This window comes from Myxocyprinus asiaticus, chromosome 10, assembly GCF_019703515.2.
Source record: "Myxocyprinus asiaticus isolate MX2 ecotype Aquarium Trade chromosome 10, UBuf_Myxa_2, whole genome shotgun sequence".
Classification (NCBI taxonomy): domain Eukaryota; kingdom Metazoa; phylum Chordata; class Actinopteri; order Cypriniformes; family Catostomidae; genus Myxocyprinus; species Myxocyprinus asiaticus.
This window is the reverse complement of record NC_059353.1, coordinates 37,566,589-37,586,443: the sequence shown is the minus strand read 5'-3', so window position 1 is coordinate 37,586,443 and position 19,855 is coordinate 37,566,589. Positions and strand designations below refer to the sequence as shown.

The 19,855-nt window shown below is 40.7% G+C and overlaps 1 protein-coding gene across 3 annotated transcripts in view; it reads right to left on the bottom strand.

Annotated features, from left to right (window-relative positions):
• LOC127447085 (zinc finger protein GLI2-like) overlaps positions 1-19,855 on the bottom strand; it is a 109,954-nt gene that overhangs the window by 23,647 nt on the left and 66,452 nt on the right. Inside the window, exons 4-6 of one of the 3 annotated variants that reach the window (XM_051708607.1) lie at positions 19,155-19,200; positions 15,740-15,942; positions 5,982-6,158 (exon numbers count right to left, since the gene is read on the bottom strand). In XM_051708607.1, the coding sequence (XP_051564567.1) occupies positions 5,982-6,158; positions 15,740-15,942; positions 19,155-19,200 (426 nt within the window). The remainder of the gene's footprint in view (positions 1-5,981; positions 6,159-15,739; positions 15,943-19,154; positions 19,201-19,855) is intronic. The other 2 variants (XM_051708605.1, XM_051708606.1) reach the window with 2 other exon arrangements.

Here is a 19,855-nt window from a genome sequence, read left to right as displayed (position 1 = left end):
GGCTTGTTTTGTACATTAAATAGTGCTAAGAGCTCCTTTCTCCATCATTTTATCACTGACAGGGAAGAGCTGTCAGAGATTATTTTATTTACTAAGATAACAACCTCCGAGGCTCCATCACAGGAGAGTGTTACAACAGTACCACCTATAGAATGTCTATGAGACCACCGCGTTATGCCATATACTGTAATGCTTAACTTGTAGGCTCGTCTTGGTAGAAGGACTCTGGCGCTGTCTGTTTGTGGTGTGTACATCAGTGTAATGAATACGGGAGGACACATGCCCTCCACACCAGTGTTTATGCTGAATTAACAGTAAATGCGTTAATCGCAATTAAGAAAAAATAATGTGTTAAACTATTTTAATTAATTGCATGCATTAACGCATTCATTCTGACAGCTCTAATATATATATATATATATATATATATATATATATATATATATATATATATATATATATATATATAAGCGGTGTTGTGCCCTATGATGGAGCATCTCTCATTAAATAACTCCTATTTATTTGTTTTGTACTTATTAGTGTTCCTTTTGGAAGGCGGTGATTAGCGCCATATATCCCTAGGAAATGCATACGCTAACATATTTAATTGTGATACGATATGACTTTTTTGCCTCAGTGCTGTTGCATAAGAACATTTCCAAATAATTGTAAAACTGATAAATCACAATTTGTTTCTCAGACCTTGACATCCCTAGTGGTAAGTGACAGCCTCTGATTTATTTATTCATGCATTCATCCATCCAGGGGCCGTAAGGCCTGCATTTCCCATCACACCCATTGAGAAGCACTTCAGTGAGACTACTATAACATTGAATGCACAAAAGATTCACTGATGCCCTTTATCAAACAATAGGGTGCTGGAGCTCAATCTAGAACCATTCCCCATGTTTCCATAGCAGAAAAGGTTGGTTCTAGGCCAAAACTTTGGCTCTACACAGGCCCTTTAAAACCATTGAACTACGAACCAATAACATCAGAGGCAAGGGATGATATAATGTCCATGAAGTTGTCAGAACAACAACAACTCAATCTAGAGAGACTGATGCAAAACAAAACAAGATTGAACCAACATTATTTCAGTGGAATAGGGGTATGAGAGTGCACAAAAAGGGCTTAAAGGGACAGTTCACCCAAAAAGGAAAATTCTGTTACAAACCCATATGTTTGTTTTTCTTCTGTGGCACAGAAAAGAAAATATTAGGCAGAATGTTAGTCTAAGTCACTATTCACTTTCATTGCATCTTTTTTCTATACAATGAAAGTCAAATTTAACTTAGGCTAACATTCTGCCTATCATCCAGTTTGAGTTCCACAGAAGAAAGGAAGTCATATTATTTTGTAACAACATAAGAGTGAGGGGGGCCTGGGTAGCTCAGCGAGTATTGACGCTGACTACCACCCCTGGAGTCGCGAGTTCGAATGCAGGGCATGCTGAGTGACTCCAACCAGGTCTTCTAAGCAACCAAATTGGCCCGGTTGCTAGGGAGGGTAGAGTAACATGGGGTAACCTCCTCGTGGTCACTATAATGTGGTTCTCGCTCTCGGTGGGGCACGTGTTGAGTTGTGTGTGGATGCCGCAGAGAATAGCGTGAAGCCTCCACGCGTGCTATGTCTCCGCGGTAACGCACTAAACAAGCCACGTGATAAGATGCGTGGATTGACGGTCTCAGACGCGAAGGCAACTGAGATTCATCCTCCACCACCTGGATTGAGGCGAGTCACTACACCATCACGAGGACTTAGAGCGCATTGGGAATTGGGCATTCCAAACTGGGGAGAAAAAAAAAAAAAAAAAACAACATAAGGGTGAGTTAATGACGACAGAATTTTCTTTTTTGGGTGCCCTAACCTTTTGAGGAACATGTTACATTCAGTAGAAATCCATATGTCTGTGACGGGGAATTGCTGCTGTGTTGTTTTTAGTGGAGACTGTGCTTTCACTTGGCATGTCGCCCTGTCAGACACAGACCATAATTAACATGTTAAGTGCACGACATTGGTATGCACATGCACTTGGCACAGCACTGGAGTGTTTCAGCAAGACGTGCACTCATAGCTGACGCCGACTCCTTACATTGTTTGCTGCCATTTGTTATTTTGGGGCCTGTTGGGGCAAATGCACTTGGCATTCACATCATTGGCAAGAGAAGCAGTGAAAGGAGAGTACTTATGTATCTGCAGGGATGAGCAACAGTACATGCATTCAAAGCTTTTGGGGTTTAAATTCAAGACAGAGGTGATAATCCATCATTCTTATGTCTTAAGCGTTGGCTCATATAAGTCATGAAAGACTGATGTGGGGGTATATACTAAGCATATTTAATTACAAGAGATTTGTTTTAAATACTCTTAAGTACTGTTATTATACTGTTACCAAAGCTACTGCATGTGTGTACTGTATTCTGTTGGAATATTTACTTAACTTGGTATGTATTCATTATTCAATAAATGCAGTATTCGGACACTTGTCCAATGTATGAATTTTATTGCATGAAAATGTATGAATTTCATTGCATTAAAGAACAAAATATATAACCTAGAGGCATCTGCAACCAAATGATGCCAGACCTTTTCTCAGAACTAATTTGACTTTTCTGAGCCATTTTTGCGATGACTTTAAAAGGAATAATTCACCCAAAAATGAAAATTCTCTCAACATTTACCCTCATGCCATTCCAGATGTATGTGATTTTCTTTCTTCTCCAGAACACAAAGGAAGATTTTTAGGAGAAAATCTCAGCTCTGTATGTCCACACAATGCAAGTGAATGGTTACCAAAACTTAGGCAAAAAGGCAGCATAAAAGCAATCCATACGACTCCAGTGATTTAATCCATGTCATCTGAAGCGATCTAATCAGTTTTAGGTGAAAACAAACCAAAATGTAACTAATTTTTCACTGTTCATCTTGCCATTGCAGTCTCTAGGCATGATCATGGTTTCAGGCTCGATTACACTTCCTAGTGCTTGACGCAAAAACAGAAAGCTAGATGGTGCTAAAAAGTGTAATCGAGCTTGAAATCATGATCACCATGGAGGCAGCTGATTTCAAGATTTAAAGTGAAAAAGGAGTTATATTTTAGTCTGTTCCCATACAAAAAGGACTGGATCGCTTCAGAAGATATTAATTAAACCACTGGAGTTGTATGGATTACTTTATGCTGTCTTTATGTGCTTTTTGGAGCTTCAAATTTTGGTCACCATTCACTTGTGTTATATGGAACTACAGAACTGAGATATGCTTCATTTTTTGGTGAACTATCTCTGAAAAATTCATTGTGTGTTTGTGCTGTATTTCTTCACAATAAATGCCACTTGGGTTGATATTTTGTTATATAATTACAATATTTAACAATAATATGGTATATTTTCATACATTTTTAAGTGTGGCTTAAGTGTTCAAATACTTTTTGTGGTCAATGTATATTATAGTATATAAGTATATAAATAGCTTGGTCTTTTAGGAAAGTTATGCCAAGTCAAACTGGAGAAAGTACAGTTTTACAGTAAGGTTTACAGCTATATGAAATTCTAAAATGCATACACTCACTTGAACAACAAATTAGAATGTTATTTTGCCTTACAGTGAAGTCTATTACAATCTATTGAACGTTGCACGGCTCCAGTTAACATCTCGTTTGACCAATTTGTGCATTTAAAATAGCAGGCTGTCTGAAAACATTTACAGTGCTACACATGTTGGCTCTAGTGACAAGTCAGACAGATTTTCCATGTGCACATTTAGCATTTTTACCACAAAGATCACCATTTACAGGAAAACCTAAACCTTTTCTCCCAGTCAGCTAATGGGCAAATGGGAATCGTCAGGGAAAAAACAAGAGGGCCACTTTGTGCATGCTGAACGCTCACTCTTGTGGTAGGTCTGCTGAATTTATTAGAACATAAATTGATTTTTAAATACGCATATGAATTTTATCGGTGCACCATTCCAAGACAAACGCTAGGCTCTGCAATGCATATTTATCAGCCCCTTGCTCTGCTGAAGGGGGGCTTTATTCATGGGCCTTGCCACAGTGCCATGAGCTGGCATTCACCTTCAATGCAAGCCCTGTGTTTGTGGGATGGTGTAGAGAGCCCTGGACACCTGAGTGCCCAGAGTGAGACCACATCAATCCCGGTAGAGGAGACGGCCAAAGACATGAGCCGCAGAGGAAAAAGCCCAGCGCTGTTCTGCTGTTTGTAGGTGTTTAAACTAACAAGCCTCACTACACAAACTGTGGGCAATCAGCACCGCGGCGGCCAGTCTTCGTGGTCAGAGATTCTGGAACTCTCATGATCGACTCTCATGTTTACAGTCATAAAAATGCAAAGGTCCATGTTTGATTAGTGATTGGAGGAGTAATTGGAATATGCAATGTGAGAGGATGCATGGATTTGTGCACAAACAGCACTGAGAGTTACTGTGGGTGGCAGGACTGGATCAAAGCAGCACGGCATACTGTATATACAAGTGTTCGTGCCAGCTTATGTGCTTAATTATTTACAATCACAAATTTCCTGAGCAGACATCCAACACTGACTTTCAAAGTTTTCCCTTTCAATCCTTCTCACAGTGTTACTCATTCACAATGCTGTATTTCTTTGGAGTTTTTCCTTTGAAAACTGTAAATAAATAAACTGCTAGATATGAGTGGACAGTGGTCAAATAGTTAACCAGTCCTCCAACAATAACCAACTAGTCTAAGGGTACCCAACCTGTTTTGCCAGCTGTTTTTGCATACATTCTTTTGCACTCTTTCTCGTTTGCTTTGAATGCAAGAATGTGTCTTATGTCAACGGCAATGCCCCCTAAGAATTGCATCGGAAGGGGGCCAAGTAAACCTCGAAACCAGCCTTATTATAAAGAGCTTCCTTAAAACTTATTAGTCAGTTAGTCGTTCAGGCAACCCACCGACTAGTAGATTTTGAAAATATGTACCTTCTTGGCACCATCCCAGTGTGAGATCTAAAATACAACCTGCTCACCCTGTTTAACCCCTAGATACAGTATTACATGATGACAGAGGAAATGCAATCGTAAACCTCTGGGTATCTTTTAACAATGGCACTTCACTAAGCCAAGGAGTAATCTGTACCTTATAAGATCAAGAATGTACACCAGTCCATTACATGACTAATTGGATCACATTACAAAGAAGCAGGAGGGGGTACATGGCTGCCATAACACTGCTTGGAAAACAAAGAACAGAGATGAAAGACCTGGCATAGCCTACACTACAGCCACAGCAAAAATATGTCTCCCTCCTTTAGACTGTATCTCCCTTTTAAGGTGAGGTTGAAGGGAAGTGTAGAATGATACTTATAAAACACATCACACCTGCAGCCAATCTGAATTAGAGGCAGTAAGAGAAACACCTAATATATTGCTGAGAACTCTTGTGTTTACAGGTGAAGAAAGAAAGCCTTGTCCTTTGATGTGGAAATCTTGTAAACCATAAATTTCTACACAATCAATGTGTTTTAATCGTTTTTGCTGAGCGTAGCAAATATGTAATTTATTTGTTGCATCTAGTTTAGGTCCTTCCAGTTAGCCACTGTCTTTCTTTGAGAGGGCGAAGTGTGTAATATTTGTGGCACTAGCAGCACCAAATGTAATTGCAAGAATAATCACTGTTTTCAAACAGGTTTCCCAAACAATCCACCTGTCTGCCACTGCTTAAACACAGTCAGGCCCTGCTCAAAACTCACATCATTGGTTGAGCCAGAAGTTGACATTTCGAGCCACATAAACAACACAATGTTTTGAAAGTGCCAAAGAGACAGTGTTTACACCCTTTGGTAAGTTCAACCTGCAAACAGCTTCCTTCTAATTGTCTTTGCACATTTAACTGGGACACGCAGAAGTATTTCTACATCGAGAAAATGACACATTTCTTTTTATTGTCACAGTGTGGATTTATTGTGTGTTGGTTAGTGCAGTACTAGATGTGGGTAACTTACTGTCCACTGGGCTCATGTAGTCAGGGAGATGAGCCACAGCTCCTGACTGCATGAGCAGGTCTCCATAAGGGCTGCGGTGACTGGCGATGAAGTGGTAGTAATCAGAGGGGTTTGCACCAGGCGGAGGTGGAGGTAGGCCAAACAAACTTCGGTCCTTCAGGTGTTCATGGGTCACTGCTAAGAGAAGGAAGAGAAAGGTCCTATGAAATCTTGACTAGTACAGTTTTATTTCCTCTGTTGATGTATTTACTATTGAAACAAGAAATTTGGGTGGGACATATTGGGAGGGCCTGCCCCCTTTTTTAAATAGCCAAGAGGCTTTAGTTACGTCACAGCCATCGGTCGGTCTCCCTACTCTCTCAAACTACTAAAATATTTGTATATATATAAATAGGGTTGCCACAATACCAAAATTTCAGTATTCGGTACTGATACCTGTAAACCTGATGTCAAATAAAGTGCTGCACAACAAAGCATCACAGTTTAAATAAACAATTGATGAAAACATTTATTTAGTACAACAGCACTCTTTCTTGAGAGATATTGCTAAATATGATGATTAATATTATTGTTAATAATAGCAATAATTTATTATTAATAATAATTACAGTTAATATTACATTTTACTATACAGTAGTGCGATATTTCTGTTGCAGGCTGAATCTGGCTTTTATTTTGACATGAAGCCTTCTCAGAATGTGTGTTTTTGACGGCAGCTTCACATCTCTGGAAAAGCAGTTGTTTATCTGGCCCAGTGTAATATTTAAAGCACAAAATGCTGCGATTTAATTAGATAGATAAATATATATTCTGCAGATTCTGCTCGTGTCATAATGAATAAGTGCTCTGTTCTGTCATCTACACAACATGCACTGTGCAAGTTTTTAGCATATGAGGCTTTACACATTCACTGAAAAGCTTGCAGCACATGCAGACAGTAAATTAATTAAATTGCATCCTTTTGTGGTTTAATTATTAAACTAGGAAATATCACAATTTAAATTTGATAAATTATGGATCCTAGATTTACCCGAATGTGTCAAATTATTTTTTAATTTAAATTCAACTTGGTATCGAAGTACTGGTTCTTTCAACCTCCCCATATCTGAATATTTTGCAATAAACATAAAATATATTTTTCGATACATATAACCAACAACTTAAAATTAATAGTTTAAAATGTTTCCATTGTTTTTATTGTCGTTTTCAATGCTTCATGGGATTGTAGTTCACTACCTCATGTAAGATGTTAAGTACACAGTCTTGTATCTTTGTCTTTTTGTCGATTTTGAAATACTTTATTGCTTCAAATCAAAGCTTGTAATCTTGTGATTTACCTCAGAGCTGGGTGGTTTGGTTCGTGGCTTAGAACACTTTAATGGAGACTTTTATTTTTTCCATAGGGATGTCATAAATGTGAAAAACAATTCCAGAATCAAGATGGCTGAAAAAGTGATCGGCACTGTTGCGCCTATTGGGGGACGGGCATTCTCATTCTAGAGACCATTGTAGAGCAAGATGAGTCATCAATATTTTTGATTTCCAAAATTTTGTCCATTCCAATTTTAAATTGGTATATCTGCTAAAAGTTATTTGTCACCATTTATAAGTACACTGTTATCTAGATGGCTTCAAAGCTAATGGACATGGATTAAAGGACACAAAACACCAATTTTGATTTCATTGGGTCTTTAGCATTGCACGCACACACACACACACACAAAATCATACATATTTGTACACCCAGTGGTGTAGTAGTGTCTGAAGAGGTGGGCATACTGTGAATTTTTGTTTTCCTACTTAGAAATATACATTTAAATGATCTAATATCTCGAGAAAACAGCATTCACACACACAAAATAGACGTTTGATATAATTACGGGACACAGTTGTCCAGCATCTGCAAAGAGCATCAAAAACTAGCATGAGTGCAAAAACATGCAGTATTTTCACAAAGTTTAATTGCATAAGTTAAATTTAAATGTGTGTATAATATAAACATATATATATATATATATATATATATATATATATATATATATATAATATTTATGTTTATCAGGGAAATTGTAACGATGCTGGCAACAGGTAGATGAAGAGATGATGATGTGTGATGAACCCAAGTGGAGTTTTATTTCCAAATGTGAAATCCAAAAACCCTAACTACAAACATGAACAAACATAAATTTGACTTGACTATGAAACTTGACAGAGAACGCTGTACACCAACAACAATACATGCAAACAATACTCGACAATGGACAATGGCAAACATGAGGGTTAAATACTTGGACATGGGAGAACACATGACAAAGATAACCAATGAACACTAAGAACTCTAAACAAGATAACAAGACTGCTAACAACCTATTGAAACAATGAATCAATGGGGACAAGACACAAGAACATGGGAAACACATGACCAGATCACATGACTAGGAAACAGGAACAAAAACACATACAATCCTGACAGAAATAAATTTACAGTGCAAATTATGTTTACTCCACAGATGCTTGTGCATCAGCATTAGATGCTGGATATGTTCCGCCTTACTGAAACTGAACATATGATTGGTTGGCAAATATCCAATCACGTCTGAAATGAACATTTGATGGATAAGCTTAGTTGGACTGTCTGTCTTGCCTGTGTGATTAGTTGCGCTCCCGCTGCTCCGTCCACGTTTAGAGAGAATCTCTGTACACTTTTGATAATAATAATAATAATAATAATAATAATAAAAAACACACACACACACAATTTACTCAACGGTACTTGCATCGCGTTATTAGACAAGGTTCCGGGTCAAAAGCCTGCTCGTTGTACTGGTGGCCATACATATCATCACTTATTTTAGGTGGGCATACGCAAAATCCTTAGATACGTGGGCATACGGCGTATACCTGCGTATGCCCTAGACTACATTACTGGGTACACCTTAAGGTCCTTGGCTAAACTGATGTAAATTTGTTAACACCTTGTAGAGCCGAGGAGGGCGGGGCCGGGCTGGAATGAGACACACCCGGTCTCCAATCAGCCTGATGGGGCGCGCGAGGGATAAAGGTGGCCGGGGACGACAGTTCGAGGGAGAGAGAATTACAGACAGCTGTGCTGTGTGTTTTCAGTTGTGTGTTTTGGTTGCGTTTTTTGGTTAATAAATTGTTATTTAAGTTGTCAAGCCGGTTCTCGCCTCCTCCTTTCCACTGAACCCCCCTTACACTGGTGCTGAAACCCGGGAAGGAGGAGGGATTCCCGTCGCAGGATCCTCGACACTGCCGTCCACCCAGGGGAGCGCCGCTGCCGTCCGACGGGGGACGGAGTAGCCCGACCACCCGGACGCGGGGAACGGCCGCCGTCCGCGAGGCGAGTGGGGATGGGACTCCCCGACCGCCTGGAGCGAGGGAGCCGCTGCCGGGGGCGGAGGAGTGCCCTGCCGTCCCCCGGGAACACGGAGGGGTTGAGAGAAGACCGCCGTCCGTGGGGGGAGGAGGGAAGCGACTCCCCGACCACCTGGAGTGGTAGGGCCGCTGCCAGGGGCGGAGGAGAGTCCCCACGGGACGCCGGGAACGCGGAGGGGCGTTCTGTCCGCTGGGGGTCGGAGGTCTGACTCCGGTCCGCCCGGGGAGGAGCGGTTGCAGTCCGCCTGAGAGGGTGGAGTAGTGATCGAGGACCACGCGACGGTGCATCAGAGAACCGGCTTGACAACTTAAATAATAATTTAATAAACAATTTAAACAAAACACACAGTACAGCTGTCTGCAATTCTCTCTCTCTCGAACTGTCGTCCCCGGACGCCTTTATCCCTCGCGTGCCCCATCAGGCTGATTGGGGACCGGGTGTGTCTCATTCCAGCCCGGCCCCGCCCTCCTCGGCTCTACACACCTGCACCTAGTAAACCACAATCTAAAGGTGTCAATGGCAATACACGCAAGCAGTATATTTATTTTTATTCTGGCTAGCTCAGACAACCATTAGTGCCCCCACCCCTATTTCTGTAACACTTGTCTACACCGTTGAAATAACAACAGTTCACCTCCATGTTGTTTAGGTTATGGGACACTCAAGATTAGGGGAAGTTTCACCTCATTTGCTCGCCTGCTTGGCCATTCATGCCATAACAGATCTATCAAGAACAATTATGCCCGAGTGAGGTTAAAACAGAACAGGCATGTTCTTATGCTGGATTCATGGCAGAACAAGGCCGTTTATTTTCTCCACGCTTGCCGGATCATATAACTGTGTCTCTAGAGGGGCTCTGAGACAGCACACGGAGGGGTGCGGTGGAGGCCGGGGCTGATAAAGCCCTGAGGCAGTGGACCAATGAAGGCAGATCAGCAGGCCTGGGGACGTCTCCACCGATCTTAATCAGCAAACCTTAACAGAACTTCTGTTAAACAAAAGCTGTTAAAAGGAGAACATGATTGAATTCTGGAAACCTGAAAGATCCCATGAAATCAAAGAGTTTTGTCTTTTAGTCCATGTCTTTTAGCTTTGAAACCATTTGACAAAATGACCTTTTAGCAGATATACATGTTTAAAATTGACAGTCTTTGTTTTCTGGAAAAACAGGCAAAAATATTGATGACTCATCTTGCACTACACAGAATTTTGTCCAATAAAATGCTCTCTAGAATGAGAATGTCCCTTACCTAATACCACCAGCAACCAACTAGCAAGTAGCAAATCAGGGTGACGTAACTAAAGCACACTGGCTATTTGAAAAACAAAGACACATCAAAATCAAAATCAAATCAAATCACTTTATTGTTGTGACAGTGATGAGACATATACCAATTTACAATAAACATCAAATTAACACAACACAATTTAAAGTCTAATATACACATAATTACACACAACACAATATACAAATAATAACATACACTGAACAGTATACAATACGCTGTTTTTGTTTTTTTGTTTTTTTTTTACTATATAGATACACATTATTCAATAAAAATTAAAAATTAAAATATATATAAAAAAAAGTATATATATATATATATATATATATATATATATATATATATATATAGAATGTACAGTATTGTACTGTATTGACATTCAGGCTGTCGGTTGATAGTCAGTTGTTAAGAGAGAACATAATATAATAATAATAATATAATTTATGACAGTCCGGTGTGAGACATAAGAGTAAGGGTAATAAAGTGCAGTGCTGATGTATTTTGATCGTGGGAGATCAAGAGTTCAGAAGTCTGATTGCTTGGGGGAAGAAGCTATCATGGAGTCGGCTGGTGCGGGTCCTGATGCTGCGATACCGCCTACCTGATGGTAGCAGTGAGAACAGCCCATGGCTCAGGTGGCTGGAGTCTCTGATGATCCTCCGAGCTTTTTTCACAAGCCGCCTTGTATATATTTCCTGGAGGGAGGGAAGCTCACCTCCGATGATGTGTCTGGCAGTTCGCACCACCCTTTGCAGTGCTTTGTGGTTGTGGGCGGTGCTATTGCCGTACCAGGTGGAGATACAGCCAGTCAGGATGCTCTCCACAGTGCAGGTGTAGAACCGTGTGAGGATGTGGCGGTTCATTCCAAACTTCCTCAGCCATCTCAGGAAGAAGAGGCGCTGATGAGCCTTCTTCACAACGACTTCAGTGTGGACGGACCATGTGAGTTCCTCAGTGATGTGGACATCCAGGAACTTGAAGCTGCTGACTCTCTCCACTGGTGCTCCATTGATGGTGATGGGACTGTGTTCTCTGTCTTTTCTTCTGAAGTCCACCACAAGCTCCTTTGTCTTACTGACGTTGAGGGAGAGGTTATGCTCCTGACACCAGTGTGTCAGAGTGTGCACCTCCTCTCTGTAGGCTGTTTCATCATTGTCAGTGATCAGACCTACCACCATCGTGTCATCAGCAAACTTGATGGCATTGGAGCTATGTGTTGCCACACAGTAGTGTGTGTACAGGGAATACAGGAGTGGGCTGAGAACACAGCCCTGCGGGGCTCCAGTGTTGAGGGTTAGTGATGAGGAGATGTTGCTGCCTATTCTAACCACCTGGCGTCTGCTTGACAGGAAGTCCAGGATCCAGCTGCACAGCGAGCTGTTTAAGCCCAGAGCCCGGAGTTTCTCATCTAGCTTGGAGGGCACTATGGTGTTGAATGCTGAGCTGTAGTCTACAAACAGCATTCTCACATAAGTGTTCTTTTTTTCCAGGTGGGAGAGAGCAGTGTGTATTGTAGATGCAATGGCATCATCAGTGGAGCGGTTGTTGCGGTAAGCAAACTGCAGCGGGTCAAGATTGAGTGGCAATACAGAGCAGATGTAATCTCTGATTAGTCTCTCAAAACATTTGCTGATGATGGGGGTCAGAGCAACAGGACGCCAGTCATTTAAACAAGTTATTTTTGATTGTTTTGGTACAGGCACAATGGTGGATGTTTTAAAGCATGTGGGGACTACAGACAAAGAGAGGGAAAGGTTGAAAATGTCCGTAAAAACACCAGCCAGCTGGTTCGCGCATGCTCTGATGACGCGGCCCTGAATGCCGTCTGGGCCCGCGGCTTTGCGGATATTCACCCGTCGGAAGGATCGGTTTACATCCGCTACAGAGACGGAGAGTGAACTAACCTCTGTAGCTTCAGCCACGAGAGCTCTCTCCGCGAGGGCGGTGTTATTTCCCTCGAAACGAGCATAAAAAGTATTTAGCTCATCCGGTAGAGAGGCAGCGGTGTTCATGGCGGAGTTTTTATTCCCTTTAAAGTCCGTGATGATGTTAATTCCCTGCCACATGCTTCTAGAGTTGGTGGTGTTAAACTGTCCTTCAATCTTGCTCCTGTACTGGTGTTTTGCTGTTTTGATAGTTTTTCGGAGGGCATAACTGGCTTGTTTATGCTCCTCCGCGTTCCCGGAATTAAAAGCGGAGGTCCGCACATTAAGTGCCGCGCGAACATCGCTATTGATCCATGGCTTCTGATTCAGATAGATTCATACAGTTCTGGTCGGAATCACTTCCTCTACGCACGTTCTGATGAAACACATTACGCTATCAGCGTAAAGCTCGATGTCGTCATCAGAGGCGGACCGGAACATCTCCCAGTCCGTGTGATCAAAACAGTCTTGTAGCGTAGAATCTGATTGGTCCGACCAGCACTGGATCGTTCTGAGGGTGGGTGCTTCCTGTTTCAATTTCTGCCTGTAAGCGGGCAGAAGCAGAATGGAAGAGTGGTCCGATTTGCCAAATGGTGGGCGGGGGAGGGATTTGTAGCCATCCCGGAACGGAGAGTAGCAATGGTCCAAAACCTGGTCCCCTCGTGTGTTGAAACTAATGTGCTGGTGATATTTTGGTGCGACTGATTTTAAACTGGCTTTATTAAAGTCCCCGGTCACAATGAACGTGGCCTCAGGGTGCCTCACATGCTCTTCATAAAGCCCCGCCCCCAACTTCCTTTTTCAATAGGAAATACATTCTACAGTCATACAAAGCTGAGCTCATCAAGCAATATCATGGGTCCTTAAAGCTCAGTCAAGAAGCTGACAGGATTTTTCAAAGTTAGTTGACCGTATGATGTCTGGACTGTTTTTGATTTAAAAAAATCAAATTGAAAAAAGGATTACAGAGGCATTTCACATGCAATTCATTAAACAAATAGCTTCTGAGACCTTTTAAAGTGTATGTGAACTGTTGGGAACAAGGTGAGAGGCTTTTAGTTTTTATATGCACTCATTCAACATAATTCCTTCCATTTTCTCTGCCATTTAGTCATTAATGCAATCTTTTCCACATTGCTTATTTAACTGTGAAAGCGCAGAGCCATTACTGCCAACCGATTGTGCTAGGTGATTTATCTCTGATTTGGGCTACTCATCCCAACCTGTTATAGTAAAAATGCTGAGAGGGCCAGGCTTTTGGAAAGGGAGATACACTTTGAGAAATTCTCCACTGTTTTCTTTTCCACCCTTATCTATTTACATGGATTCCTATACTGGCCTGCATGCCAAGAAAGAGCAGGTCTACACTAATGTTTTAAGCATGCTTGACCACGACAAAGGAGATAAACAGTGTTTCTGCTGCATTTGAGTTTGTGGAGGAGCGGAACTATTATCTATCCATCCTCCTTGACCAACATAATTATTCTTCCTCCCAAATGCACTTTCGTGTATCAAAAACAAAATAACCATTAACACTCTCCGTTGAAGGGATGCATCCCCTATATCATCTCTGTAATCAGAAATTAGCACATTAATGGTGGAGCATAGCTAATGATTTTCTTATGTAAAATAAAACAGCCTTTTTACCAGGCTTTCTATGTCCCAAAAGGTATTTTGACACCTAAGTCACACTTAAATATATCTGAATGTCATTACATTAGATACATCTGCAAATAAATGTTACAAGTGATTAATTTAGTGATTAAAGTAAATAAATGATTAATTTTTCGTAGCCATTTTCCAGATACTTTTAACCAACTGGTCCCAAGGTGATTTTTAGTGGATGTATGAAGCCAGTTTCCATCAGGTTCACACAGCTGCCTTAGCAGAGAAACCACAGGTATGTGTAGTTCATCACATTAACTATTGACATGTTCCACAAAATTTGACAACCAGAAATTGTACAAATACTTACATCTTCATTTTAAATTATATCTACACTGGCAGCCAAAAGTTTGGAATAATGTACAGAATTTGCTGTTTCGGAAGGAAATTGGTACTTTAATTCACCAAAGTGGCATTCAACTGATCACAAAGTATAGTCAGGACATTACTGATGTAAAAAACAGCACCATCACTATTTGAAAAAAGTCATTTTTGATCAAACCTAGACAGGCCCCATTCCCAGCAGCCATCACTCCAATACCTTATCCTTGAGTAATCATGCTAAATTGCGAAGTTGGTACTAGAAAATCACTTGCCATTATATCAAACATAGCTGAAAGCTATTTGGTTTGTTAAATGAAGCTTGACATTGTCCTTGTGTTTGTTTTTGAGTTGCCACAGTATACAACGGACTGGCATGTCATAAGGTCAATATTAGTTCAAAAATGGCAAAAAAAGAAACAGCTTTCTCAAGAAACTCATCAGTCAGTCATTGTTTTGAGGAATGAAGGCTATACAATGCTTGAAATTGTCAAAAAACTGAAGATTTCGTACAAAGGTGTACGCTACAGTCTTCAAAGACAAAGGACAACTGGCTCTAACAAGGACAAAAAGAGATGTGGAAGGCCAGATGTACTACTAAATGAGGATAAGTACATCAGAGGCTCTAGTTTGAGAAATAGACGCCTCAAATGTCCTCAGATGACAGTTTCATTGAATTATACCCACTCAACACCAGTTTCATGTACAACAGTAAAGAGAAGACTCAAGGGTGCAGGCCTTATGGGAAGAATTGCAAAGAAAAAGCCACTTTTGAAACAGAAAAACAAAAAGAAAAGGTTAGAGTGGGCACAGAAACACAGACATTGGACAACAGATAATTGGAAATGAGTGTTATGGATCTTAACCCCATTGAGATTTTGTGGGATCAGCTAGATTGTAAGGTGCGTGTGAAGTGCCCGACAAGACAGCCATATCTATGGCAAGTGCTACAGGAAGAGATTGAGCTGTATGTATTTAAAATAAATGGCACTTGGATTGCTATTTTGTTTTATATACTGCAAAGACAATTATACATTATTAAGTGTGGACAAGTGTCCAAATACTTTTTGTGGCCATTGTAAACTTTTTAAATGGAATTTTGTTTTATAATTGTCCAGTTTTTGTAAACTCAAATAGGCACATGGGTAGCTGTATACCACTCACCATCAGGAGGGCTCAGTCCTCGTGCAGCAGAGATCATGGAAAGAGTGGGGCTGCTGTGGACGGATCGTAGGTAGTGCTCCATGTGAGGGTTGACATATGGGTGTGGGGGATTAAAGGGAGACTCTCCTGTAGCTGCAGCATGAGGTGACAGTCGGATCAGAGAGATATCAGAGATAACAGGACTGCCAGTCAATCCATGAGATCTAGCAAAAGACAATGAGAGTGGAAAATTATTGCATTAGTTTAACACAAAGAAAAGCTGCCACATAGTTTAAGAGCTTAAGTGTTGAGTAACAAGGTATTCATCATGTAAATCCATGTCTTGAGGCCACATAAAAAGACTTGATTGCTGTCACCAATGTTCTGTACTGAGATAATGACAGACTTTATTTATCCCACCTAAGACAAGCTCAGAGCTCATCTTTAAGACTAATTCAGATGTCTGTTACCTCAATTTTATTACAAACTTGGGTTTCGTGTAAGCTTAAGGTCAGTTAAGTTTTAAAAACTTAGGGATTTTTAGAGTACTAAATATTGCCGTATGATTTGTCCTGCACGGTTTTTGCAACATATATGAATGATACCTCAAACCTTGCAGTTTATTAAATAGAGGTGTGCCAGTCCAAAGAACACCAGCCAGGAGACATTTGTAACTCTAACAGTTCCTGAAAGTGGAGCATAAAGCCTGATCTTCTCTGGCAGAGGCCTTTGAAGAGATACCTGCGTGTGGTTCCAAAAACTACCTCCCTCAACTACCTGTTAGTTTATGCGAGCCTCTTAAATATACAGATGAGAGGAAGATCAGAACCTGGGGCAGTATTACAGAAACACCCTAACTCTAGAATGCTATCTTGTCTGTTCCAAACCTGTGTGACTTTCTTTCTTCCATGGAACACAACAGGAGATGTTAGATAGAATATTAGTCTCAGTCATCTTTCATTGCATTGTTTTTCCATACAGTGACAGTGAATGGCGATTGAGGCTGTCATTATGCTTAATCTCATTTTGTGTTCACTGGAATAAAATGAAACAACACAAAGTTTAAAAGACAAGAAATTTCAATTTTGGGTGAATTATCCCTTTAAGATAGGACTTTTCTGTAATAAGGCCCCTGATGTCCTGAAAGATCAGGCATGATGTCTTTTATTGCAGGTATAGTAAGTCCACGAGAGTCCCTACATGGAGCATTTCTGAACGGAGAGGAGATGTCAGACATTGTTAAATAAAGCAGACTGGTCTATGTACCCACACTCCTTTCAGTTTCCACAGGGAGTGGAAATGACCATGCGTATGAATCAGAGCCTGTGTTCCACAAGGGTGTGTTTGCGCTCAGGCTGCAAATTGTAGAGGGGATGGTACTGTAGGGTTCTTCTGGGGTTTTGATGGCATTCAGGCTGCAACCTTAACTGCACAATATCATCCATCCATCCATCCATCCATCCATTTTATTTTTTTCCAAGCGAGCACAGTTATTATCTCAAAATGGCCAAATATCTGCAAATTAATTGGCCTGACCGATATATTGGTCTATCAATAGTTATGTTGGCATGACAAAGTAAACATACTGTTATTCTATAACGTTGGTTTCGGGTTTTTTCAAAATCCCTAAACCGAGACAAAAATTTCTCACACTATCTCTTCCTAGAACTTTCAAGTTACATCCACCAAACTCAGCACAGACCTTTAGACTGTTCTCAGATAGTGAGCTATGTCTTTTCTAACTGATCAGAATTACGGTTTTCACACAGCAGACAAAAACAATCTAAACCATAGAATGAAGGAATATCCAACCAAATGCTCGCTAATTCAAACTCCAACTGTCAAAAATGTAATTGTAAACAAACCTGTGAAAGGCCTTTAATCTGCTTTCAGTTGTCTACCTCTCTCTCTCTCAGTTTATCTTGCTTTCTATATGACTGTCTGTCTATCTATCTATCAAGCTAGCTGGCTGTTTAATGTCTGTTTATCCATCAAATAAAAAAAAAATTATAATAATAATTTGTCGAGCCAGCATCAAAGGTTGCCAAAGGTTTTGTAAAAACGGCATGTTATTTTTCGATTTGTTTGATATCTGAATGAGGAGGATTAAAATTGCTTCAAGTTGCCCCCATCAATTTATTTGTCTTTGGTTATGTACCAAATCCTTAATATGCATTTTTCTAAATTGGAAAAACAGCTTTTTGTAACTGCTTGACAAGATATGAGCAAGGCCTAGAGTGGATATCTGATCAAATAGATTATGCTTGGCACAGTCTGGCTTCATCTCAGTCTCTCATTTATACCCTCTCTGTTCGGAGGCCAACCTGCACCCAGCCTGAGTCGTGCTCAGTTTCCAGTAAACGCCTGTAGACTACCAGGCTTGTCCAGTTGCCAACTTTCTGCCATCAGCCCCCTTGAAAGTATAGCCATAAAGACGTCTCTGTTCTTGAGGATCTGAGAGAAAACAGACACGCCATACACAAAACACCAACATCCCCCGCCCCCCCCCCAACCTCCCATTCGGAGCAAGTGCTCAAAATTAACATTCGTCTCCAATAGTGCTTAATTTTGCAAACTGGTAGCATAGATGTGTTATCTGTACTTGTGGCCATAATCATGTTCTTTTGATTGTAGCACTGACCATTGACAACAGTCTTTTTTCTCCACAATTTGGAACGCCCAATTCCCAAAAAGCTCTAAGTCCTCATGGTGGCGTAGTGACTCGCCTCATTCTGGGTGGCAGAGGAAGAATCTCAGTTGCCTCCTCGTCTGAGACCATCAATCCGCGCATCTTATCACGTGGCTTGTTGAGCGCGTGTGGAGGCCCACACTATTCTCCACGGCATCCATGCACAACTCACCACGCGCCCCACCGAGAGCGAGAACCACACATTATAGTGACCACGAGGAGGTTACCCCATGTGACTCTACCCTCCCTAGCATGAAACGCCATTCGCAACCATTTTACTCCAGTAATTAAATGTATTTCTGGATGACACATCACGTTCAATGTAGAAAAGGTAGGGCGGGACTTAATTTCATCCAACGGTAATCGGAATGAAGAATGGAGCCAGTGGTTGTAGGGATGGGGTTGAAAAGTAAAAGGGATGTGTGACATCAGCCAAAAGGAAAGTTGCTTCAGAGTCAGAGCAAGTTATTGTATTTTGATGAAAGATAATGATTATTACTTGAAATAGCGTACAACAATAAATCATGCACAATAAGACCAGCAAAGTGAATAAAAAAAAAAAGAGTAAATATTGATTTTATGTTGACTTTAAGGATAAGGTCATATGAATTCTCAGCTATATCCGCACATATTCCACTGATTTAGAATAATATTTACAGTGGTTTTGACCACCATATGGCACTACTATGGGAAGTAAGCAAACAAAAGTTAGAGACAACTCTTAAACATACATAAACACATATTAACCTTGTTTTGGTTACATTTCCACATTTCCCAATGTTTGCCAGACAGTCTGAAACGACAAGACAACATGTCAACGCATAAATAAATCAGTAAAAATGCTGAGGGTGTTTGAACCCTCAATAATAAGCCATCATTTACAACTTTACCTGTCAGGGGATAAGACAAAGAGGGCCCCTACTGAAAAGAATGATAACCAAGGTCTTGTTGTTACACCCTCTCTCTGACAAGTTGGTACATGAACGTTAAGAGTCCTTAGTTATATACAGGGTATGTCATGGTACATTTAGAGGGCTTCTTCTTAATAGCTACCTGTCATTTTAGCAGGCTTCCATTGTAGCACCATGGGTGGTACCTGTCTCCATTTGCCATTCTTTTTAGTGTCTATATTACTAAAGGAAGTGTCAGAGACAGCTCTGTTTTATTGACAATATCAGAGAACAGTCAGCATTTGTTTTGCTGGTATTGTTACTACTGTCTAACAGCAGTCATTAGACATTTTCCTGGTTTATGTGCATATGTTGTGACCTAACTCTTGTTTAAAGGCTACACAGTGCAGAATTTGTACACAAAAAATAAATGAATAAATAAGAGAACATTTGTGAATGAGACAACCTTTGATATGGAACTCATAATATGAACGAATATTACAGGTTTAACCTCCTGAGACCAGAGCGTGACTGCTCTGTGCATTTTCCATTTCCCTT